Raw genomic sequence first — 24,377 nt, 5'->3', positions numbered from 1 at the left:
TTTAAAACCACCTCTGGGATGATACTCATGTGACATACTGCAGTTCTGTGTTTGTGTACATGTACACTATGTTCTCTTTCGATATACAGTGGAAACCGCTTATAGTCACAGAATTAGTAATCAACTGCTTGTATGGATCAAAAAGCTTCCTCTACAAATGCTGTTTCAATGATCTGGTTTTAGTGATCAGGTATCACAGTGATCACTTTGGGTGTTTTCATACTCGTTTGGACTGTAAACTTTTACAGTTTTGAGTCTTGATTTGTGTTTGCACAAAAATAATAAGTTTAAACAACAGATATTTAATATTTATATTAAATAAACTGCTCAGATTATCACCTCAAGCATCTGCGTTGGTCTCTAACTCTGGACGTGTGTGTCCACAGGAGCCGAAGTTGGCCTTCGAGGACGTGGACGCCACAGAGCTGTATCCCTGTGTGATGTTCTACAGCAGTAACCCAGGAGAGAAGGTCAGAGAACAGATACTTCTGCAGCTGTCTGAGACGCACGCTTCCTCTTTTTCTGCAAAACAGAATCATTTACTATGATTTATAATTTTTATGAGCTGGTTAGTTTCAGTTTCACATTGTAATTTAGGGAGCGCACTGAAGAATGTTGTCTGACACACGTCCTGTTGTACAGAAATATATATTTGACTTGTCTCTGAATGGCTCTAGGTTAAGATCTGTGATATGCAGATGAGGGGAACACCACGAGACCTCCTACCTGGCGACCCGGTCTGCAGCCCCATGGCCACAGTTCTGGCCGAGGCCACCACTCAGCTGATCCGCATCTTGCACCGTACTGACCACTGGACCCATCGTATCAACAAAACCATGGTGGAACGACTTCACAAGATCAAGGTCTGCTTCAGAGAGTCAGCCGGTGCATCTGGTGGCAGCGGCGGTCAAAGACTGAAGAAGAGCCGCTCGGTGCAGAGCCGCGAGGAGCACGACGCCCAGAGAGAAAGCCAAGAAACAACCACGAGGACGGAGGAGGAGAGGGGACGCCACGGACGACAGCATGGCTTGGGGGAGCTGTCGGAGCACCACCTGAGAACGCTGTGCACAGAGGTGTGGCCGGTCCTGGCGGTGATCGGGGGCGCTGACGCAGGCCTCCGTGTTGGTGGGCGATGCGTGCACAAGCAGACCGGACGCCACGCCACCCTGCTGGGCGTGGTGAAGGAAGGCAGTACCTCAGCCAAGGTGCAGTGGGACGAAGCTGAGATCACCATCAGGTACCGGCTGAAAAACGTTTTTGCTGTGGCTCATTTTTTTTTATCATGTTTCTTTGGACATTTTTCTTTGTTTATATGTTGCTGTTTTTAACTACTGATGTACTTTTGTAGGTTTATCAAACTAATTGGCTTAGTGACCTGTAGGTTCCTCAAACCTGCCGATACTTTAATGAGGATGACCCCCCCCCCCCTCACGTTGGTCCAACAGCTCTCTTCTGGATACTTACTGAATGTGCCAGAGGCGTGTGATCCTCTCTATAGATGGAGGGGAATCATACAAAGGATATTGATTTGAGGTAGTTGAGGTACATGCAGATCTAGTACTTTGTCCTTTGGTGCAGTAAATTGATCCGTCAAATCACCTCAAGGTTCACGAAGGGACAAAGACAATCGAAAGGCTCATGACATTTTTATCTTATGCAACAATTATGGATAAAATATGCTAATCGTTTGATTTGATTTGCAAACACATGTCACATGACCATTCACGTACACTGGTCATGTGATGTAAACAGGAAGTATTTTTTCCACTCTCCAGTTGCTTGCTTAGTCACAGAAAATACGACAGACGAGGAACAGCGCTGGTGAAAAGTAAGAGCAGAGATTAAGTGTTATCACCGATCTGCTTCTACCGCTGGTAGTCGAGTCATGTTACTGATAAGAACCAATCAGGACGAGAACCTGGGCGTCTGCGTCATCGTGCACCAAAGTCTTAGTTTCTGTTCGTCCAGAATAAAACACAACCTCCGAGTTTTCAAACTAAAACAAGATCAGCAGTGTTTACAAAAGTCTCTCGTCTAGAGGCTGGAAAACTCCATCGTAGAACACGTGATGTGTTCTCAAGCTGAAACACAGCGAAGGACGTCTTAGTGTAGGAACCAGTGGTGTCGACACACTGTGATTTCTGAATGTTTCTCTGCTGTATCCATCTTCCTCTGCATTAGCCTCTTGCTCTTTAACCACCTCTCCACCCTCATGTTCCCTCACTGTGTTCTACTGTTCTCACACTTGTTGTTTTGCTTCATTACTCTACGCAGCATGTTTTCTTTCCACATCCAGACCATCCATCTTTTTTTTGTCTTGCATGCTGTGCTCTTTCTCTCCTGCCCTCTCCCTCACTTTGTGTTTCCTTCCCTTGTCTCTTTTCACTCTCCACTTCCTTCTATTAAAGCTTCCCAACTTTCTGGTCGCCTAGTGACACTCCACTATACAACCTGGAGCCCTGCGAGCCGCTGCCCTTCGACGTCGCACGTTTCCGTGGCCTCACCGCCTCGCTGCTGTTGGATCTCACCTACCTCACCAGCATCCACGAGGAAACAGCCGCCAAGCTCGGTGTGCGACGTCATGACAAGAAGCATCGCAACGCCGCATCGACTGGGCATGAGCCGGCCGCTAACGAAGACAAAGCAGACAATGATAGTCACAACCGAAACGAACAAAGGGATGGAGCCTCATCTGCAGCAGTTCCAAACACCACGACCTCTGACCTGCGTGTGTCCCACAGCCTGGATGAGGTGAAGGCACATGTGGCGCCCAACTCGAAGTCAGAGAGCGAGATCTCCTCGGTGGCCGGCATCGGTGGAAATGAGACTCTTTTCTCTGCTGCTCCTCACATCCCTGCGGAGGGGAACAGGAAGAAAGGCCACGATCATGGCCTTCGCAGCCACGAGCCGCCTCCTCCCTCCGTGGCCACCCAGTCTGAGATCCATGCTGTGCAGCTGTCCTACCTCTACCTGGGAGCCATGAAAACCCTCAGCGCTCTGCTGAGCTGCAGCAAATACGCTGAGCTGCTGCTGATTCCTAAGGTACTGCTGCTATTAAACACCAGTTTAAACATTTATAATTAATTTAATAATATGCTCTTTCCAAAAGTGACATGAAAAGATGGTCACCACTCTTAGCCAGTTGATACACGAGGAAACAGCTTCTCTGGCTCATCACCTATCAACAGCTCTGAAGGTCACTTGTGAACATTTGTTGTTTATGCACAAAAACCCAAATGAAGAAAGTGACAGTTTGAATCTTTATAAATAAATATGGAGCAAACACAGAATCTCTGAAAACAAATAGTCTGATGTGAGTCTCTCTTCCCTGAGGCAGATCCAGGTCACGTTGTGTTTTCAGCTTCATCCAAACCCTCTGTCCTCTGACATCAAGGTTTTACCGGACACGGCACCCAGCGGGCACAACGCTGATCTGAACGCCAGCACCAGCGGGAGCGCTGCTGCCACCTCGCCGGTTTGCCCCGAGGAGGCGGAGATTCGGGCGGCTCTGCAGTTTCTCATGCGCCACATGGTGAAGCGGGCAGTGATGCGCTCCCCTATCAAGCGGGCCCTGGGCCTGGCCGACCTGGAGAGAGCGCAGGCCATGATCTACAAGCTCGTCGTCAACGGGCTGTTGGAGGAGCCCAGTGGGGGAAAGATCAAGCCTGGTGAGAATCAGATGTTACTGCTTTGAATCCAGTCGACTGATTATTTATTAGTTCGTATTAAGCTTCCAGAGCCCATGATGTCATGTAAACATCAATAAACCGCTCAGGGGATTTATTTAGCTGATTATCTGAAAAATTACCTTTCTTTTGAAAAAAAAAAACATATTTTGAAACACATGTTGAGTAAAAAATGATCCTTTGTCAGTGTGAGAGGTTTGATGCTTGGTAGCAAACACACACCATCAGCACAGAATGAAGATCAGGACCATGAACGATGGGAGAGAAGGAATCCAGGAGTTAACCCCTGAACACTGGAGGGTTAAAGACCCTCAGTTCTCCTGTTGTTGGAATCATGATGAAATCGTTATTTGGCGCTGGGATGTCCACCACCAGAGAGATCTTGTAAAGGATAAAATATTCTTTATTAAAATCTCAACAAACTACTCCCATATTAATTTTATAGGCAAAAAAAACAGTTGGAGCTTCATTCATTGATTTTAAAAACTCTGTGTAGATATTCTGTAGGTAGGAGGCGCTGTTTCAGCTTGGTCTGTGTTTTATGTCCCTCAGGAGTGAGAAGTGAACCCGAGGGTGAGGGGGAAGGTACAGAGGGGGAGCAGTTGGCACAAACCCCGGTCACCACCAGCCCCTCGGCCTCCAGCACCACCTCCTTCATGAGCTCCTCTCTGGAGGACACCACCACCGCTACCACACCCGTCACAGACACGGAGACCGTCCCCGCCTCGGAGTCTCCAGGAGTCATGCCTCTCAGCCTCCTCAGGTCGGAGCAGATGGCTGCTGTCGCCTGGTTCTCCTCGTGTGATTAAACTGAGATGGTTATTTGAATGCGTCTCTTATCTTTTCACAGACAAATGTTCTCTAGTTACCCAACAACCACCCTGGGCCCAGCCCGCCGAGCCCAGACTCCTCCGGTGTCGTCTCTGCCCACCTCCCCCTCCGAGGAAGTCGGCCGGAGGCAGAGTCTCACCTCCCCCGACTCCCAGCCCAGACCACAAAACAGAACCGGTACCTGTAAGTATGATTGTCTTACTAATAAATATCCCTGTAGTGCATCGACAAGATTCACAACACAAAGGAAAGCTGCATGTTTTAAAAACAATATCACTCTTTACACAAAACTGTCAGTGTTCAGATATAAGTACAAGTACACAGAAACCACTTATCACATTACATGGCAAGGTTCCCATAGCAACAGCCATTAACCCATAGTTGTTATGCTCAGATTTAATAATAAAGATTTCACTAAGAATGTGCGTTGCTCTCTGCAGCTCTGTCGGACCCCAGCAGCCGCCTGTCGACGTCTCCCCCTCCTCCTGCCATCGCTGTGCCCCTGCTGGAAATGGGCTTCTCCCTGCGACAGATCACCAAAGCTCTGGAGTCCACGGGTCAGTCTCCCCCAGTCCTCCCTCAGTCTCCCCCAGTCTCCCTCAGTCTCCCCCAGTCCTCCCCCAGTCCTCCTCAGTCTCCCTCAGTCTCCCCCAGTCCTCCCTCAGTCCTCCTCAGTCTCCCCCAGTCCTCCCTCAGTCTCCCTCAGTCTCCCCCAGTCCTCCCTCAGTCTCCCTCAGTCTCCCCCAGTCTCCCCCAGTCCTCCCTCAGTCTCCCCCAGTCCTCCTCAGTCTCCCTCAGTCTCCCCCAGTCCTCCTCAGTCTCCCCCAGTCCTCCCTCAGTCTCCCTCAGTCTCCCCCAGTCCTCCCTCAGTCTCCCTCAGTCTCCCCCAGTCTCCCCCAGTCCTCCCTCAGTCTCCCCCAGTCCTCCTCAGTCTCCCTCAGTCTCCCCCAGTCCTCCCTCAGTCTCCCTCAGTCTCCCCCAGTCTCCCCCAGTCCTCCCTCAGTCTCCCCCAGTCCTCCTCAGTCTCCCTCAGTCTCCCCCAGTCCTCCCTCAGTCTCCCTCAGTCTCCCCCAGTCTCCCCCAGTCCTCCTCAGTCTCCCTCAGTCTCCCTCAGTCTCCCCCAGTCTCCCCCAGTCCTCCCTCAGTCTCCCCCAGTCCTCCTCAGTCTCCCCCAGTCCTCCTCAGTCTCCCTCAGTCTCCCCCAGTCCTCCCCCAGTCCTCCCCCAGTCTCCCCCAGTCCTCCCTCAGTCCTCCTCAGTCCTCCTCAGTCTCCCCCAGTCCTCCCTCAGTCCTCCTCAGTCTCCCCCAGTCCTCCCCCAGTCTCCCCCAGTCCTCCTCAGTCTCCCTCAGTCTCCCCCAGTCCTCCTCAGTCTCCCCCAGTCCTCCTCAGTCTCCCTCAGTCTCCCCCAGTCCTCCCCCAGTCTCCCCCAGTCTCCCCCAGTCCTCCCTCAGTCCTCCTCAGTCTCCCCCAGTCCTCCTCAGTCTCCCCCAGTCCTCCTCAGTCTCCCTCAGTCTCCCCCAGTCCTCCCCCAGTCTCCCCCAGTCTCCCCCAGTCCTCCTCAGTCTCCCTCAGTCTCCCCCAGTCCTCCCTCAGTCTCCCCCAGTCCTCCTCAGTCTCCCTCAGTCTCCCCCAGTCCTCCTCAGTCTCCCCCAGTCCTCCTCAGTCTCCCTCAGTCTCCCCCAGTCCTCCCCCAGTCTCCCCCAGTCCTCCCTCAGTCCTCCTCAGTCCTCCTCAGTCTCCCCCAGTCCTCCCTCAGTCCTCCTCAGTCTCCCCCAGTCCTCCCCCAGTCTCCCCCAGTCCTCCTCAGTCTCCCTCAGTCTCCCCCAGTCCTCCCTCAGTCTCCCCCAGTCCTCCTCAGTCTCCCTCAGTCTCCCCCAGTCCTCCCTCAGTCTCCCCCAGTCCTCCTCAGTCTCCCCCAGTCCTCCTCAGTCTCCCTCAGTCTCCCCCAGTCCTCCCCCAGTCTCCCCCAGTCTCCCCCAGTCCTCCTCAGTCTCCCTCAGTCTCCCCCAGTCTCCCCCAGTCTCCCCCAGTCCTCCCTCAGTCCTCCTCAGTCTCCCCCAGTCCTCCTCAGTCTCCCCCAGTCCTCCTCAGTCTCCCTCAGTCTCCCCCAGTCCTCCCCCAGTCTCCCCCAGTCTCCCCCAGTCCTCCTCAGTCTCCCTCAGTCTCCCCCAGTCCTCCCTCAGTCTCCCCAGTCCTCCTCAGTCTCCCCCAGTCCTCCTCAGTCTCCCTCAGTCTCCCCCAGTCCTCCCCCAGTCTCCCCCAGTCCTCCCCCAGTCCTCCCCCAGTCCTCCCTCAGTCCTCCTCAGTCTCCCCCAGTCCTCCCTCAGTCCTCCTCAGTCTCCCTCAGTCTCCCCCAGTCCTCCTCAGTCTCCCTCAGTCCTCCTCAGTCTCCCTCAGTCTCCCCCAGTCCTCCCTCAGTCCTCCCCCAGTCTCCCCCAGTCCTCCCCCAGTCTCCCCCAGTCCTCCCCCAGTCCTCCCTCAGTCCTCCTCAGTCTCCCCCAGTCCTCCCCCAGTCCTCCCTCAGTCCTCCTCAGTCCTCCCCCAGTCCTCCTCAGTCTCCCTCAGTCTCCCCCAGTCCTCCTCAGTCTCCCTCAGTCCTCCCCCAGTCCTCCTCAGTCTCCCTCAGTCTCCCCCAGTCCTCCTCAGTCTCCCTCAGTCTCCCCCAGTCCTCCTCAGTCTCCCTCAGTCTCCCCCAGTCCTCCTCAGTCCTCCCCCAGTCTCCCCCAGTCCTCCTCAGTCTCCCTCAGTCTCCCCCAGTCCTCCTCAGTCCTCCCCCAGTCTCCCTCAGTCTCCCCCAGTCCTCCTCAGTCTCCCTCAGTCTCCCCCAGTCCTCCTCAGTCCTCCCCCAGTCTCCCCCAGTCCTCCTCAGTCTCCCTCAGTCTCCCTCAGTCTCCCCCAGTCCTCCTCAGTCTCCCTCAGTCTCCCCCAGTCCTCCTCAGTCCTCCCCCAGTCTCCCCCAGTCCTCCTCAGTCTCCCTCAGTCCTCCCCCAGTCTCCCCCAGTCCTCCTCAGTCTCCCCCAGTCCTCCTCAGTCTCCCTCAGTCCTCCCCCAGTCTCCCCCAGTCCTCCTCAGTCTCCCTCAGTCTCCCCCAGTCCTCCTCAGTCCTCCCCCAGTCTCCCCCAGTCCTCCTCAGTCTCCCCCAGTCCTCCTCAGTCTCCCTCAGTCTCCCTCAGTCTCCCCCAGTCCTCCTCAGTCCTCCCCCAGTCCTCCTCAGTCTCCCCCAGTCCTCCTCAGTCTCCCCCAGTCCTCCCTCAGTCTCCCCCAGTCTCCCCCAGTCCTCCTCAGTCTCCCTCAGTCTCCCCCAGTCCTCCCCCAGTCTCCCTCAGTCTCCCCCAGTCCTCCCTCAGTCTCCCCCAGTCTCCCCCAGTCCTCCTCAGTCCTCCCCCAGTCCTCCTCAGTCTCCCCCAGTCCTCCTCAGTCCTCCCCCAGTCCTCCTCAGTCTCCCCCAGTCCTCCTCAGTCTCCCCCAGTCTCCCCCAGTCCTCCTCAGTCTCCCTCAGTCTCCCCCAGTCCTCCTCAGTCTCCCCCAGTCTCCCCCAGTCCTCCTCAGTCTCCCTCAGTCTCCCCCAGTCTCCCCTAGTCTCCCTCAGTCTCCCCCAGTCCTCCTCAGTCTCCCCCAGTCCTCCTCAGTCTCCCCCAGTCCTCCTCAGTCTCCCTCAGTCTCCCCCAGTCCTCCTCAGTCTCCCCCAGTCCTCCCCCAGTCCTCCTCAGTCTCCCCCAGTCTCCCCTAGTCTCCCTCAGTCTCCCTCAGTCTCCCCCAGTCCTCCCCAGTCTCCCCCAGTCCTCCTCAGTCTCCCCCAGTCCTCCTCAGTCTCCCCCAGTCCTCCTCAGTCTCCCTCAGTCTCCCTCAGTCCTCCTCAGTCTCCCCCAGTCCTCCCCAGTCTCCCCCAGTCCTCCTCAGTCTCCCCCAGTCCTCCCCAGTCTCCCCCAGTCCTCCTCAGTCTCCCTCAGTCTCCCCCAGTCCTCCTCAGTCTCCCTCAGTCCTCCTCAGTCTCCCCCAGTCCTCCCCAGTCTCCCCCAGTCCTCCTCAGTCTCCCCCAGTCCTCCTCAGTCTCCCTCAGTCCTCCTCAGTCTCCCCCAGTCCTCCCCAGTCTCCCCCAGTCCTCCTCAGTCTCCCCCAGTCCTCCCCAGTCTCCCCCAGTCCTCCTCAGTCTCCCTCAGTCTCCCCCAGTCCTCCTCAGTCTCCCTCAGTCCTCCTCAGTCTCCCCCAGTCCTCCCCAGTCTCCCCCAGTCCTCCTCAGTCTCCCCCAGTCCTCCTCAGTCTCCCCCAGTCTCCCCCAGTCTCCCCCAGTCCTCCTCAGTCTCCCCCAGTCTCCCCCAGTCCTCCTCAGTCTCCCTCAGTCTCCCCCAGTCTACACGTACATGGTTTTAGACGACTGCATTGTAATTCAGTTTAATTCCGTTGAACACTTCATGGACCAACAGAGGCTGCACGGCTCATACGGGGGAAAGGAAGAGCTAAAGTCTAAAGTAGACACATTCACATTTTTCTGTGTTAACTGCAATGAATCCAAGTAATTAAATCAAATGAAGTAGTAACAAGGTCATAATTATTGTTTTGCCTTGTTAACACATGATTAACATTTTTAAATGATTCAGCTAGTCTGTGAGGTCACGGTTTGAAAACAGAACAGTTTAAATAGTGAAAAGTTGGATGTTGTGTCGTGGCTACGATGTGGTTTATGGATGGATTGTGTATCTTCACTGGCTCCAGGTGCGCGAGGAGAGGCCGATGCTCAGAACATCACTGTCCTGGCGATGTGGATGATCGAACATCCAGGTACCGAGGACGAGCACGACGAGCCTCACACCAGAGGCGGCGGCGGCGGCGGCGGCGGTGGCGGCTGCAGCGACGGCTCGGACTCCTCGTGTCCGGGCGCCACGGCTTCTGCTGGAGGCAAATCTCTGGACAGGAGCTCGTACCTCTGCTCTCCCGGAGAAATCGCCAATGCAGACGCTGCGGAAATGGAAGAAGGCTTCAGTGAGAGGTAAGAAGTTAAAGTTTAACACTAATTTACTGTAGAGACTAATCTTACACAGACTATCTCAAAGTTCTGTAAGGAACAATCTGCATATTCTGGTACAACCACAGATTTAGTTTTGGTTCTTTAACCACTTTTTTACAATATCATTTATTATATTTTTCACCTGATTCAGCTTCAGTTGGATGTTAAACGATGTTTTTACTAACTACACTTGTTGATGAGTCGTACAGAGGAAGCCAAACACAAAAGGATATTCAGCTGATTAGATTTCAGCATTTAAAAATAGTACAGTTCTTGTTGGCCTGGCAGAGAAATTAATATTAAGTGTTAGTGGAAGATTAACAGGGTGAACGAAGGACAGTGGTTTGAAAAGGTTTTATAATTAATGGTTATTTGTTTACATAGATATTAAATTGTGCGTTTCATCACAGATACAACAGCTTCTCATACTGAATGTTTTCCATCAATACAATTCACACATGTACAAACCTATGTTTGTACTTCAGTCCCGAGGGTCTGGAGCAGGACAGTGCGTCAGCCTCCAGCGGCGTTGCTCTCAGAGGACGCTCTGCAGTGGGAAGGAAGCATCGCTTTGACCTCGCTGCTCGAACCCTCTTAGCCCGTGCTGGTGAGAATTCTCTACGTCTTTCACCTTCTTTCCATATTTGTTTGAAAGAAAACACAGAAGCTCACGTTTCCTTCCCGTCTCAGCTGGACTGTACCGCTCGGTGCAGGCCCACCACAGTCAGTCTCGTCGGGAGGTTCCGTCCCTTCAGCAGCAACAAGACCCGGCTGCTCTGTACGACTTCAACCTGGATGAGGAGCTTGAGATGGACCTGGACGAAGAGACCATGGAGGCCATGTTCGGCCAGGACCTCGCCAGCGACACCGACATTCTGGGAATGTGGATCCCGGAGGTACTGGACTGGCCAACATGGGTGTGTGTGACTTTATGCTACTGTCAGTGGGCTGCCATCATCTTCCTGCTCCTTGCCTGCCCTGCAGCACGTCTCCATCACAGTAAAACCATGTGCTCCATGAAACGCCAGCTTCTTTAGTCACTTCTCTCATTTCTCCTGAAAACCTCTAACTGGCATGAAGTGAACAACTAAACATTTGAATGTTGATTCAGTGGCTGTTGCTTGGATTTCATTAACACCGAGTCGTCAGTAATTCATGTTTGTGCCTCGTTACATGGCATGTCTGCTTCACTGCTACTCTGAAGCCTAACAACTGTCTCGTGTGTGTCGTACATGTTTCTTCTTCATGTGCGTGTCTGTGTCTCTCCCACGCGTCGCAGCATGTGTGTGAGACAGACGATCGGGATGAAGTGGTGGTGTGCGAGCTGTGTGAGGCCAACGTGGCAAACTTCAATCAACACATGAAGAAGAGCCACCCGGGCTGCGGCCGCAGCGCCAACAGGCAAGGTTACCGCAGCAACGGCGCCTACGTGGACGGCTGGTTTGGAGGCGAGTGCGGCAGCGGAAATCCTTACTACCTTCTGTGTGGAGGCTGCAGGGAGAAGTACCTGGCCATCAAGAGCAAAGCCAAGGTCCCTGTTGTGGAGAGGTTAGTACACGTGGGGAACGAGGTCTGTTTGTTGGAGTTGAGCATCAATAATGTTTTTGCTCTGTTATGACCAGACGTATTTAACAGGGTTACGTAAGATCTCATAGTTTTCAGTCTCATAATGTATTAGGAGAGAGAGAAGAAACACTTTGAATCATAGTTCATAATTCAGTTCCCACCTGTATATGGACTGGGTCATATTGCTTTTATTAGACGCTCTGTGTTATTTCTGTGGCGTATTGTATTAGTTTACGAATCAAAGGACGTGAAAGGGACACATTCTGTTGTAATAAGTGTATTGTGTGGTTTGTGTTCAGATATAAGGGACAGGCTCCGGACCTCCTGGGAAAACAGGACAGTGTCTATGAAGGTACAGTTCAGTGATTCATGTGAAGCAGCTCATGTTTCTGACAGAGACACAACCAGCTACAGTTTTATCAATTTCTTCTTTGTTTTTTTGAAATCCTGCGGTTGTCTGTCCCGCTGCAGAGGACTGGGACATGCTGGATGTTGATGAAGATGAGAAGCTGACAGGGGAGGAAGAATTTGAGCTGTTGGCCGGCCCGTTGGGTCTGAGCGAGCGCAGGATCGTCCCTGAGGCCGTCCAGTTCCCTGACAGCGACCCACTCGGAGCCTCTGTGGCAATGGTGACGGCCACCAACAGCATGGAGGAGACGCTGCTGCAGATCGGTGAGGAGGAGCTTTTAATGTAGTTGACTTGTGTTCATGACTTGGAGCTAATCAGTGAGTGTGTTTCCTCAGGCTGTCAGACCTCAGTGGATAAGAGCTCATCGGGCAGGGTCACCCTCGGGGAGCAGGCCGCCGCTCTGCAGAACCCACATGACCGAGTGATGGCGCTGAGGAGGGTGACGGCTGCAGCCCAGGTGCTGCTGGCCAGGACCATGGTGATGAGAGCCCTGTCCCTGCTGTCTGTCAGGTAGTCATCACACACTCGCTCTGTGCTGCTCCGTCCTGTTTCCTTCGGTCAGCGTAAAGACGACCTTTCATCACTAACTACACAAACCAAACTTCGGCTGCTATCTGTGAAAAAAGAGCTGCATTAAAGATCTGTCAGTTCCTGACTATCGCTGCATCCTCACTTCTACGTCTTTGGTCTAGCTCTAAAACTAAGAGTCACAGTTCCACCTCGTCGTTGTTCCAGGAAAATAAATCCCTGCTCTTACTTTCTACCATTATTGTATCTTGTAGTATCTTTCTTTTATATTTGTCTGTTTGTATCTACTTCCTGTTTACACCACGTGACCAGTGAAAGCGACTGGTCACGTGACGTGTTTCCAGGGGTGGATAGAGATTTTAAAAGTAGAACATAGTACCGGTGCAGCGTCTGACTCACCCTGGTGGTGATAGCATGAACAAATTCAAACAAACTCGTTTGAAAGATGCAACAATTCATTTGATATAAATTCTGCACGTCATGACTTTAATTCACTATAATTGACACAATAATTATGAAACTAGATTTCAACCCAATATGTTTCATTTCCCTCCCAGTGGCTCGAGCTGCAGCCTCGCAGCAGGACTGGAGTCTCTGGGTTTGACTGACATCAGGACTCTGGTCAGGCTGATGTGCTTGGCGGCAGCGGGCCGAGCCGGTCTTTCCACCAGTCCCATCGCGGGGTCGGGTCATGCGGAGCGACCTCGTGGAGCCGCCAAGGCGAGCAAACCCATCTCCTGTCTGGCGTACCTCAGCACAGCGGTGGGCTGCCTGGCCTCCAACAGTCCCAATGCTGCCAAGCTGCTGGTGCAGCTCTGCACTCAGGTACACAGGGTGACTCCCAGTACCGCCCAGCCTCCAATTCCATATCCAGTTTTATTAAGAGATCTGATGCTCTGTCAAGCTAAAGAATGGAAAACACTGAGTTTTATTTTAGTCTCTTCACAGCAGCTGCAGTGGAATTCTCATCTTCTATTATTAATGCTGCTTTTTGAACATTTAACAACCCTTTGTTATAAAATGTGTTTTTGTGTCGTAAACCCTTTAGAGCATTTACATTTGTGTTTAATGTTCAATGGTCGTTTGTCAGTGAAAACAATCATTTTCAAATTCATATGATGATCATGTTTGATCACATTCTCTCATCTGCTCCCACTTACCTGTTGGTTTAACACATTTAAAACTGTGTCTCATCACCATGCTGCTTTTCCCCAGAACCTGATCTCTGCAGCTACAGGCATGAACCTGACGACCGTGGACGACCCCATCCAGAGGAAGTTCCTGCCCAGCTTCCTTCGTGGCGTGGCCGAGGAGAACAAGCTCATCACCTCCCCCAACTTCGTGGTGACACAGGCTCTGGTCGCTCTGTTGGCAGACAAAGGGGCCCGACTCCGCCCGGCCTACGACAAGGCTGATATGGAGAAAAGAGGTTTGTAGACTGAGAAGCAGGAGAAACAAGCTGCTGATGTTTCCTGTGTATTTCTTCATGGCTCGTACATTTCTGAATCATAGTATTTCATGTTTGTAGATGTTTGATACTGCTTGTGTCAAGCTTCACTTTGTTTTCCTTTGCAAACATGTTTTTCAATAAGAGTAAATAAGAATATTGAATGAATTGATTTAGATAATTGATTTTGATGTGTCACAGCAGGTTCAGTGTTAAAGCAACATGATGAAACTTTTTACTGGATTAAAATGAGTTTGAGATTTGATTTCCCCTCCTCACTCTGTTCAGTTGAGTTTCAGTGAGTGGGATTACACACATTGATGGAATCACCATGAAACCACAGAATGAATCACCACGTGTGCGACTGTTGTTCAGTTAAAGTTTCATACTGTTGCTTTAAGATGTTTTAATATGATCATAATTATTAGCATGTGTCTGTGTAATTCATGTAGAAATGTTCAAATTCATTGTTGATGTCTGGTTCATGCTTGTGCGAGCTTTGTTTCTTTCTTTTCACTTTGGTCACCTTTTGGTTATTCAGTGTTTTTTGTGTTTTCATGTTTGTCTTTTTCATTTGTGTTCCTTCTCTCACTCACCGGGATGCCTTGTCACTCTGTTTGTGTCGAGCAGGTCTAATTGCGCATTTGTATGCCCATCCTTCCCATAATCCCTCCGCTGTAGGCCCTCTGGAACTCGCCAATGCACTAGCGGCGTGCTGCCTGTCTTCCAGGCTTTCCTCACAGCACCGCCAGTGGGCTGCCCAGCAGCTGGTCCGCACACTGGCCGCCCACGACCGCGACAACAACCAGAGCCGGCCGCAGACCTTTGCCGACATGGCAGGGGATCTGCGGAAGTGCTCCCTCATCAAGCTGGAGGCTCATCAGAGCAGGGTCAGTTTCCTTGTTTCACTGAGAGGATAAACTGTCTGGGTTTCATCAACGGTTCAGTCGCAGCTTTATACTTTTTTATTTTGCAGGTCACATTAACGTCACTGTCAATCAGAGCTTGTAACTTGACATGATGTCTGAGACCAGTTCATAATACTGATGCTTAATGAATATTTCTGCATTACTACTTACTTAAAAGGTTGTATAGAATATTGTGGTTATAAATATAAAATAATACAAACCCCAAAGCATTCGAGTTTTAATTTGGACGTCGGTTACCATGGCAACAGCTGTTTTGAATCTCTGAGGTCAGGTTTGAAGCCCTGGTGTGTTACAGTGACAGTTTGTGGTCTGTGTGTATTTCACGATGTGCTCTGTGTGACGCAGGTCATCACGTGTGCCTGGTGCAGTAAGAAAGGCCTGTTGGCCACAAGTGGAAACGACGGCACGGTCCGGGTGTGGAACGTGACCAAGAGCCAGTACTCACTCCAGCAGACGTGCATCTTCAACAAAGAGTGAGTTCTGCCTTCAGACGCCTCAGTGTGTCCGTGAGGATCCAGAGTTCACACAGGTCTACAGAACCTACATGTTGTACTGAAGTTACAGTCGGGCTCATTTCTCTGGTTTGGTTTGTACAGGAAGTGAATCTGATGTGTTATGATCATTCCATTTGAAATAATCAATATTTTTGTATAAACAATGAATCAAATGTGTAAGAAGTGAAGGTGAGAGGACCCATCATACAGTGTAGTTAAAGATGGACCACATGATGGTGAAGCCAAAGTGTCTTGATCGCCCCCTGGTGGCTGGCTGCAGTAAAGGTCATAAACTCCGCCTCCTCCATGTTAGCAGATGGGACATGGACCAAACTAACCAATCAAAGTAGACGTTAAATAAATGTTTGTCAAAGATGGTTTCTGTCATTTCAGGTCGTTCTCATCTCACTGACGTTTCTGATCAGTTTGGTTTTATTTAATTATTTGATATAAAAACAGACAAAGACGTCATGATTGACAGCTGAGGCTGACTTTTGATAGGTCGAGTCTGTTAATGGGCGGGACCTCTGTGCCACGGCTCCGCACCATGATCACTTCTACAGCGTTCGTATTCAAGATACTCTGGCTTCATGTCAGGACAGTGGGAGGAAGTGTAGACGCATCGTCCAGCTCTATATACAGGCTGTGGGACAGTCTTCCTCAGTTCTATGGGACATTTTATAACGTGAACCAGCTCTGATGAACCCACAGTACGATGAAGTATCAAACAGCAGATGTCTTTCTCAAGAGTTGGTTCAAATAAGAGAAATCATCTGAGCTGTAGCTGTGACTCATCTGTGTTTGCTCTGCGTTTGTTCTCATCAGTGATGGATCCTCGGAGGACGGCATGTCCGGCTTGGGATCTCCCAGTGATCCCAGCTTGTCTCCTTTGGCCTGGAGCGTCACTGGCAAATTTCTGGCTTCTGCCATCGATAAAATGGTCAACATCTGGCAAGTTAATGGTAATTACTGTTCAATCTCCTCTATCGGTCTCTCCTCCTGTTTTTATTTTACCATAGTTTGTTAGGTATGAGCTCCAGCTGAGTTGTTTTGACCAGTCGAGTGTAAAATGTATTATGTGCTCGTCTATGTTGTCGGTGTGTGAGGTCCTCAGAGCACGAGTGAAAGCAGATTAAGATTTTATAGATCCCATTAAAAATGAATGTGTCTGGGGACTGGATGTGGTCCAATCATGGTTTCCTGCCTCCCACCACACGCCCTGCAGCAGGCTCCATCTGTCCTCGGACACTTTCTATGGCCTCAAGGATGAAAGTCCACAACTCCTATTAGCTTTCATGAGCACGTGTTCTTTGTGCCACTGAAATGTGACTGTCTGTATTGCACAAGCAGATGAAACCCGCTACACAAGTTACTCCTTTTCTCTTTGTTGTGTAGTTTGGCCCTGAAGACATTTAAAGCAGCTTTTAACAGAAACAGTGTTAACGCACGTTCTCATTGTGCGTTCATGTTGTGTTGGAATAATCTGAGAAATGAGTTCCTGACGCCATCTCAGCTCAGAGAGTTAGTAAAGAATTTAGTCAGTGATAAAACGACTGGGATCCTTCCTCTCAGGTGGGAGAGGCCTTTTGGACGTGCAGCCTCACTGGGTGTCGGCTCTGGCTTGGCCCAAACAGGAGGCCGAGTCCTTATGGTGCGGGGAACCCAAGGACATGCTGCTGGTGGGACGGATGGATGGATCCCTGGGCCTCATCGAGGTGCTGGACACGGCCACCATGCACCGCACCGAGCTGGAGCACTGCTACCGCAAAGATGGTATGAAGAGAGACGGGTGTTTTTCACTGCACTTTGTAAATGACACAACTCTTTTGTAATGACACACGTGCATCCTCTCTCAGTGGCCGTGATGCACATCGCCTGAGAGACGGGTGTTTTTCACTGCACTTTGTAAATGACACAACTCTTTTGTAATGACACACGTGCATCCTCTCTCAGTGGCCGTGATGCACATCGCCTGGTACAGTGAAGACAAGCCTTTTGCTGTGGGCTACGCAGATGGAAAGCTGCTGATTGGTTTCAAAGAGCCGTTAGAAAAGGGAGCCATCGTGGTCATTGATGCACACAAGGTAAACTACAAAATAATCTTAAGTATAACATTTTAAATACTGTAGATTATGTGTTGACAAAATGTGTGGTTTTCTCAGGAGTCCATCACCAGTATGAAGTGGAGTCCAAACGGTCAGATCCTGCTCACCTGTGCCAAAGAGGAGACGGTGAAGCTGTGGGCGAGTCACGACTCCGGCTCCGGCTGGCGCCGCCTGCAGAGTCTCAGACATCCTTCCGTGGTTAACGGTGTGGCGTGGTGCGGCCTGTCTGGACGAGGGCCGAAGCCGCTCAGCATGTTGGCCATGTAGGTTGTTCTCTAAAGGTCTGACTGAAGCTGAGGATTCTGTGTACGGCTCCTCTTCTTCATCCTGAGAGATCTGGATTCTTCCAGTTTCATGTCTGTCACGCTCACTGTGAATGTTACAGACATTTTACTAGGAGGCTGCAGGAGAAGATCCAGAAAATGTCCAGAGACACTGACTCAGACATTTGTTCTCACACACAGAACCTGCAGAACATGTGAGGAACATGTTCAGACTTAAGTTCATGTCTGAGATGACAGAAAACCATAAGGTCATATTAGTCCAGGACTGTACAGAACATCAGTTTATAACTAGTCCCACAAAAAACACTTTATCCAATAAGCTCATTATTTACACCTCAGCCTTTTTTGAAATGTTAACTCTTCAGCTTCTTTCACCATGAAGCAGATGTTTTCTTCTGGTTTGGAGACGTTTCACGTGTCGCTGTGTTTCTCAGATGCTGTCAGAGCGGCCTGGTCACGGTCTGGACGGTTCCTCAGGACATTGCCAACTTCCCAGAATCCTGTTCCCCTGACTCGGGGGGGTTGTGGGAGAACGAATCGAAACTAAAATTCATGGTATTTTTTATTAATTTAGTAAATATAACTGCAAATGATGATTTGTTGCCTTGTAGTTTAAATACCTGGACATTTTATGAATGGTAGACGGGAGTTTCTGACATTACGTGTAGTTTCATAACCATTTATCTGTCGTGCAACTGCTTGTTGACGTGTGTGAAGTCATCAGGGACACTGACAGACTGTCCCTGTGGTTGTGTTGCAGTCTTCCAGGCGCTCGGTAGATCGAGTGATGTGCGTCTTCCAGCTGAAGGGTCACATCACTCCAGTCAGGACGCTGGCCTTCAGCCCTGATGGTCTGGCTCTGGCATCTGGAGGAGTGGGAGGCCTCATGAACATCTGGTCCCTGCGGGTAGGACACACACTCTGTAACTGCTGCAGGTTCATGTCACACAGATACGTGGAAGGAACAAGGAACAAAGAACTCCTCACTCCCCACAGCAGCTACAGATCTCTGCTGTTTACAGTGACACTGAATACTTGTGCTCGTGTGTGTCCACGCTCAACAGGACGGCTCGGTGCTCCAGACGGTCGTAGCCGGGTCAGGGGCGATCCAGAATATCGTCTGGATCCCAGATGTGGGCGTCGCCGTCTGCTCCAACAGGTCAAAGGTAAAACGTCTCACCTTCATTCATGTGTTTCTGGGATTCACTCAAATACTTCTGTTTATTTATTCTCTGGTCTTTTTCGTGTGTGTGTGTGTGTGTGTTCGTGTGTGTGTGTGTGTGTGTGTGTGTGTTTGTGTGTGTGTGTGTGTGTGTGTGTGTGGTTTCATTTCCAGGATGTGCTGGTTGTGAACTGCTCCAATGAGTTCATGGCATCCAACCATGTGCTGGCCACGTGCCGCACGGCTCTGAAGAAGCAGGGCGTAGTCGGCCTCAACATGGCGCCCTGCATGAGGGCCTTCCTGGAGAGGCTGCCCATCATGCTGCAGGAGCAGTACGCCTACGAGAAGGTACACGGACATTTCAAATGCTCTTCACATTCAAATCACCAGGTTCTGTAATAGCAATCTTCATATTTATTATCAATACACAGGAACAGTCGTGTTTCATTACTTATTACATGTCACTCGTCTGACAACATGCAAGTTGTAGGAAAACCCACAAATCATTGTGTTAACTACAATTTGAAAATGTCTTTGGTTTAAACCTTCCAGACTAAAGAATGTGTGTTGTTGATCTTCGTTGGTCCCTTTGTCATCACTTTCCCTGCTGTCGGGCGTTTGTTGGTCCAACTCTCGTATTCACGATGTCTTTAATTCAGCAAAAACAATTACTTGGTCTCAAGGATGAACTGATATGATTTTAGTGGCCAAAGGTCAAAGTTCCTGTGACCTCACAACACCTGTTTTTGAACATATCTCAAGCATTCGTACGTTTATAATGACAGTTAATAGCTTTAACTAAAAGAGTTTTCACTACATAAATCATTTGAGTCTGGACAGGATGTAAACGTGACACGTACAACAACGTGCGTCCTTTCCACTGGTTGCTGACGTTGCCTTGTCGTCTCTTCCCAGCCCCACGTTGTCTGCGGGGAGCAGCTCGTCCACAGCCCCTACATGCAGTGCCTCGCCTCCCTGGCCGTGGGGCTCCACCTGGACCATTTGCTGTGTCGCCCCCCTGTGCCACCTCAGCTCCGACACTGCCCACCGGAGTCTGGCACTGCCGTCTGGACCGCCAGCGAGTGGGCGTGGCTGGACTGCTTCTCTACGACAGTCAAGGCGGCGGAGGCGCTCGCTCGAGGCGCCACCTTCCCCGAGTCCTTCTCCGTTCCCGACCTGGAGCCTGTGCCCAAAGACGAAATGGCTCTGCTCATGGTGAGGGAGGCTGCTGGTGTTTGTGCAGCTGCATCAACTGTTGGAACTGTACTTTATAATGTAATGAACACCTGCGCAGCCCATAATAACACCCCTGTGTTTCTAGGACAATAATAAATGGGCGTCTGGATTGGATGAACAGATCATGTCCTGGGCCACCTCGAGACCAGAGGTAATTTAGCCTGAGACCCAGATTAACTGTAATACAGTGTTTGTCTGTGGAGGTGCTAACCATGTATTTGACACTGTGTGTGTGTGTGTGTGTGTGTGTGTGTTTGCAGGACTGGCACCTCGGAGGGAAGTGTGATGTCTTTCTGTGGGGAGCAGGGCGACATGGCCAGTTGGCAGAGGCCGGCAGGAACATCCTGGTGCCGACCACGGCTCCGTCGTTCTCTCAGGCTCAACAGGTACAGAACTGACCCGTGAACTGAGGTTCTGTCTTTTCTCTAATTGGACGATTTAATCACTGTTAAACAGAATCTATAGATTTTTTACATTGAAAATAGAAAAGTCAATATAAAGAAGGTGACGACACTGTTGAGGTGTAACTGAGATCCAGTTAGTCCAGTTATCTGCTGCTGTGATTTTGATCTTGTTTTTTTACATTTCACTTGTGAATCTTATGGAAATGCTGATATAGTTTTTATGGAGACTCCCAGGAAACCTCAGATATTCTCGCTGACTCTGCAGCGGTCTGCCGGCTGCACTGTGCGACCTCTGTTGGGTTCGTCTTTATTTGTTCACTCGTGGTTTTGACTCTCCTCCCCCAGGTGGTGTGTGGGCAGAACTGCACCTTTGCGATCCAGCCCAACGGGACGGTGTTGGCCTGCGGAGAAGGAAGCTACGGTCGTCTGGGCCAAGGGAACTCCGACGACCTGCACGTGCTCACGGTCATCTCAGCTCTTCAAGGTGACGCGTGGTGTTAGGATCCTTATTACACGATGTTACACTGATTTACTGTTTGTGTGTTCAGAAGGAAGCTGAGTTCAATGGGAGTTTGATAGTATGTATTATCAAAAACTAATCCTTTTAAATCACCTATCAAATCTAATTAGGTTTAGGTAACTAACTTAACCCTCTGAATACAGAAACATGGACTAAGGGGCGGTTCCCTCTGACGTCACCATCCGTTATTACCATCATCTTCTCAGCATGGAATCTAACGTAACGACGTCATCACGAGCGTAAAACGTGATGAGGTGGAAGATGGGCCAAAACTTTCACACCATGACTGTTCTAGATATAAAGTTTTTTAAATATTTGAATCGATTTAAACAGGATCATGGAAACAACAATCTCCCATTCAGAGGGTTAAAAAGTGTTGGATCCAGTTTGGTGAACTCCATGTGCCGTGGTTCCACTCTGACTCGTCTGGTGTCCAACAGGTTTCGTGGTGACGCAGCTGGTGACCTCATGCGGCAGCGACGGTCACTCCATGGCGCTGACGGAGAGCGGCGAGGTGTTCAGCTGGGGGGACGGGGACTACGGTAAACTGGGCCACGGGAACAGTGACCGGCAGCGCCGACCCAGACAGATCGAAGCCCTGCAAGGAGAAGAGGTGGTGCAGGTCAGTCTCCGTCTCGCCACTGAAAGGAACCTGAAAATAATAAACATCTTCATTCCGTGTTTCTCAGCCTTTGTTTCCTTTGGTGCATGTTCCATGTCTTTAATGCCGAGGCGTGTTTTCCTCACCAGATGTCCTGCGGGTTCAAACACTCGGCAGTGGTAACAGCAGACGGGAAGCTCTTCACTTTCGGTAACGGTGACTACGGCAGACTGGGGCTCGGAAACACTTCCAACAAGAAGCTCCCAGAGAAGGTCACGGCTCTGGAGGGCTACCAAGTGGGACAGGTGGGCCACCAACACCCAGTGTGATGTCCTAACAGAATCACATAGAACAGCTTTAGATTGACTCTTTAGAATCCTATTTACAGTGAACCAACATTATCATTACATGAACCACATAGAGATGTACAAATAATAATAATACAAATGATGGTTATGAAATAAGACAACACGATGGACTGTGTGAAGGTGCATTCATCTTGTTGTTGCACATTTTGTCAGATTGAATATTGTGAAGGTTTAGAAAACGCAGATCCTTGACGGCTGCTCCTCTGACGGGGTTTGACGTGTTCTCCTCAGGTGGCTTGTGGGTTGAACCACACTTTGGTCATCTCTGCTGATGGAATGATGGTTTGGGCTTTTGGTGATGGAGACTATGGGAAACTGGGACTTGGTAACTCCACGGCCAAGTCGTCACCTCAGGTAAAACACAGAGGTTTGATGTGAACAGTGAAACCTGGTGTGGGTATAAATATGAGTATTTGAAGGTTTATTCTAAATGTTTTTTAACTTCTCAGAAAGTGGACGTGCTGTGTGGGCTCGCTATTAAAAAGGTTGCTTGTGGAACACAGTTCTCTGTGGCGCTAACCAAAGACGGAAAGGTTTTCACGTTCGGCCAAGGTACGTCTTTCTGTCTTTTTTGATTATTTGATTAATTCGTTGTTTGATCGACACGCGATTAATTTGGAATTATATTAAATAAGCTTAATCTTGAAGTAAAACAGCAGTTTTTTCTTTATAATAATAGTTTTGAACCGTTAAGACATTTTATTGGAATCTAGGAATTCATTTTTTGTTGCATTTTGGACTAAATGAAAAAATCCATCAATCGAGAAAATAGTCAGCAGAATAATTGGTAATGAGACTAACTGCTAGTTGTCGCTCTGTGAATTATATAATATATTATTATATTCATAGATCTTTTTCTCTCCTCCTCTATCGCAGACCGTCTGATTGGCTTAGCCGAGGGCCGAGCCCGGAACCACAACCGGCCCCAGCAGGTCCCGGCTCTGTCGGGGGTCCAGGTCCAGGACGTCGCTGTCGGAGCTGAGCACACTCTGGTGCTCTCGTCCACGGGAGACGTCTACACCTGGGGCAGCAACTCTGAGGGACAGGTACCCGGCCCCGCGCTCAGCGAACCCACCGCTTTATTATTTATTAATGATGGATGAGTGTAGTGATTGAACTGTGTGAACTGTAACCTGTTGTGTAGCTGGGTCTGGGTCACACCAACCACGTCAGAGAGCCCACACTGGCGACGGCGCTGCAGGGCAAGAACATCCACCAGATCTCTGCCGGCCGCTGCCACAGCGCAGCGTGGACGGCGCCCTCTGTGCCGCCGCGAGCTCCAGGTTAGACACACAAACACACCACGCGCCCCTGCCACGCGCCCCTGCCACGCCACTGCTGTCCGACAGACACTTTATCCCGGAGGTCAGATTTCCTGTAGCGCTGCCGGTCGCTGCAGTGAATACAGACACGGGGACGCAGCACATTGTTGTCAGATGAGGCAGCGTCGATGTCTGATGAGCATCAGCACTGAGCAATTTCATGAGCAGCCAGAGATAGTGTGAAAATACCTTCCATCCAAAAAGGTGTTCCAGCAAGTTGAGACATTTATAGACTGTTAGTATTATGGACTGTTTTAGCTCTTCAAGTCTTATCAACCTCTCAAAGTGCTTCACACACTTTCCTCCTCTCCCTCCTCTCCCTCCTCTCCCTCCTCTCCGTCCTCCTCCTCCTTCCTCTCCTCCTCCTTCCTCTCCTCTCCCTCCTCTCCCTCCTCTCCGTCCTCCTCCTTCTTCCTCTTCTCTCCGTCCTCTTCTCTCTGTCCTCCTCCTCCTTCCTCTCCTCTCCTTCCTCTCCGTCCTCCTCCTTCTTCCTCTTCTCTCCGTCCTCCTCCTTCTTCCTCTTCTCTCCGTCCTCTTCTCTCTGTCCTCCTCCTCCTTCCTCTCCTCTCCTTCCTCTCCGTCCTCCTCCTTCTTCCTCTTCTCTCTGTCCTCCTCCTCCTTCCTCTCCCTCCTCTCCTCTCCTTCCTCCTCCTTCTTCCTCTTCTCTCCGTCCTCTCCTCTCCTTCCTCTCCGTCCTCCTCCTTCTTCCTCTTCTCTCCGTCCTCTTCTCTCTGTCCTCCTCCTCCTTCCTCTCCTCTCCTTCCTCTCCTCTCCATCTTCTCCTCTCCCTCCTCTCCTCTCCCTCCTCTCCTCTCCTTCCTCTTCTCTCCTTCCTCTCCTCTCCTTCCTCTCCTCTCCTCAGGCTCGTCAGTTCCTCTCCAGCTGGGTCTGCCCATGGCGGTGCCTCCTCAGTACAGTGGGCTGAAGGAGGTGAGCATGGAGGCGGTGAGGGCTCGCCTGCGCCTCCTCTACCACTTCTCCGACCTCATGTACTCCTCGTGGAGACTTCTCAACCTCAGCCCCAACAACCAGGTAGGAAAGGAGCCCGGACACAAACCCAAGTTATTATATTACAGATAAAACCATGAAGAGTGAAAAGTGGGAGAAGTAACTGAACTCCAGATGAAACCAGGATTTCATTTCGATATGTAGAGGCTGTGAAACCGGTTTCAATCTGGAGCGAGGATGCATCTCTGAAGTGTTTCCAGCATCTCTCAGGAACACGTTTTCTTCTGTCCTAACATGATGATTAAATTCTGACTGCAGAGCTGTAACTCCCACTACAACGCTGGTACCTGGGGGATCGTCCAGGGCCAGTTGAGGCCCCTGTTGGCCCCCAGAGTCTACACTCTGCCCATGGTGCGCTCCATAGGGAAGACCATGGTGCAGGGAAAGAACTACGGCCCCCAGATCACCGTCAAACGAATCTCCACCCGGTCAGTACTTTGTCTTATGTCCAAAGTGTTGGACCTGACCCGT

The 24,377-nt window shown here is 50.6% G+C and overlaps 1 protein-coding gene across 7 annotated transcripts in view; it reads left to right on the top strand.

The window, feature by feature from the left end:
• The window catches only part of herc1 (HECT and RLD domain containing E3 ubiquitin protein ligase family member 1), a 56,239-nt gene that overhangs the window by 25,040 nt on the left and 6,822 nt on the right, over window positions 1-24,377 (top strand). For 2 of the 7 annotated variants that reach the window (XM_034614896.1, XM_034614866.1), the window contains 38 exons: window positions 387-470; window positions 678-1,237; window positions 2,409-3,042; window positions 3,395-3,668; window positions 4,239-4,449; window positions 4,537-4,700; window positions 4,958-5,074; window positions 9,232-9,505; window positions 10,009-10,130; window positions 10,214-10,440; window positions 10,803-11,071; window positions 11,389-11,441; window positions 11,561-11,761; window positions 11,834-12,008; window positions 12,584-12,851; window positions 13,242-13,455; window positions 14,155-14,363; window positions 14,748-14,875; window positions 15,722-15,858; window positions 16,469-16,669; window positions 16,850-16,980; window positions 17,059-17,264; window positions 17,720-17,840; window positions 18,046-18,192; window positions 18,350-18,451; window positions 18,622-18,795; window positions 19,363-19,662; window positions 19,769-19,834; window positions 19,944-20,069; window positions 20,433-20,571; window positions 21,048-21,229; window positions 21,358-21,513; window positions 21,808-21,930; window positions 22,026-22,128; window positions 22,453-22,622; window positions 22,721-22,859; window positions 23,761-23,930; window positions 24,165-24,334. In XM_034614896.1, coding sequence (XP_034470787.1) covers window positions 387-470; window positions 678-1,237; window positions 2,409-3,042; window positions 3,395-3,668; window positions 4,239-4,449; window positions 4,537-4,700; window positions 4,958-5,074; window positions 9,232-9,505; window positions 10,009-10,130; window positions 10,214-10,440; window positions 10,803-11,071; window positions 11,389-11,441; window positions 11,561-11,761; window positions 11,834-12,008; window positions 12,584-12,851; window positions 13,242-13,455; window positions 14,155-14,363; window positions 14,748-14,875; window positions 15,722-15,858; window positions 16,469-16,669; window positions 16,850-16,980; window positions 17,059-17,264; window positions 17,720-17,840; window positions 18,046-18,192; window positions 18,350-18,451; window positions 18,622-18,795; window positions 19,363-19,662; window positions 19,769-19,834; window positions 19,944-20,069; window positions 20,433-20,571; window positions 21,048-21,229; window positions 21,358-21,513; window positions 21,808-21,930; window positions 22,026-22,128; window positions 22,453-22,622; window positions 22,721-22,859; window positions 23,761-23,930; window positions 24,165-24,334 — 7,247 coding nt within the window. Of the gene's footprint in view, window positions 1-386; window positions 471-677; window positions 1,238-2,408; window positions 3,043-3,394; window positions 3,669-4,238; window positions 4,450-4,536; window positions 4,701-4,957; window positions 5,075-9,231; window positions 9,506-10,008; window positions 10,131-10,213; window positions 10,441-10,802; window positions 11,072-11,388; window positions 11,442-11,560; window positions 11,762-11,833; window positions 12,009-12,583; window positions 12,852-13,241; window positions 13,456-14,103; window positions 14,364-14,747; window positions 14,876-15,721; window positions 15,859-16,468; window positions 16,670-16,849; window positions 16,981-17,058; window positions 17,265-17,719; window positions 17,841-18,045; window positions 18,193-18,349; window positions 18,452-18,621; window positions 18,796-19,362; window positions 19,663-19,768; window positions 19,835-19,943; window positions 20,070-20,432; window positions 20,572-21,047; window positions 21,230-21,357; window positions 21,514-21,807; window positions 21,931-22,025; window positions 22,129-22,452; window positions 22,623-22,720; window positions 22,860-23,760; window positions 23,994-24,164; window positions 24,335-24,377 lie in introns of those variants that run through there. The other 5 variants (XM_034614888.1, XM_034614878.1, XM_034614873.1 and 2 more) reach the window with 5 other exon arrangements.

Source organism: Hippoglossus hippoglossus, chromosome 3 (assembly GCF_009819705.1).
Source record: "Hippoglossus hippoglossus isolate fHipHip1 chromosome 3, fHipHip1.pri, whole genome shotgun sequence".
Taxonomy (NCBI): domain Eukaryota; kingdom Metazoa; phylum Chordata; class Actinopteri; order Pleuronectiformes; family Pleuronectidae; genus Hippoglossus; species Hippoglossus hippoglossus.
The sequence above is the reverse complement of the archived record's forward strand: the minus strand, read 5'-3'. Positions and strand labels throughout refer to the sequence as shown.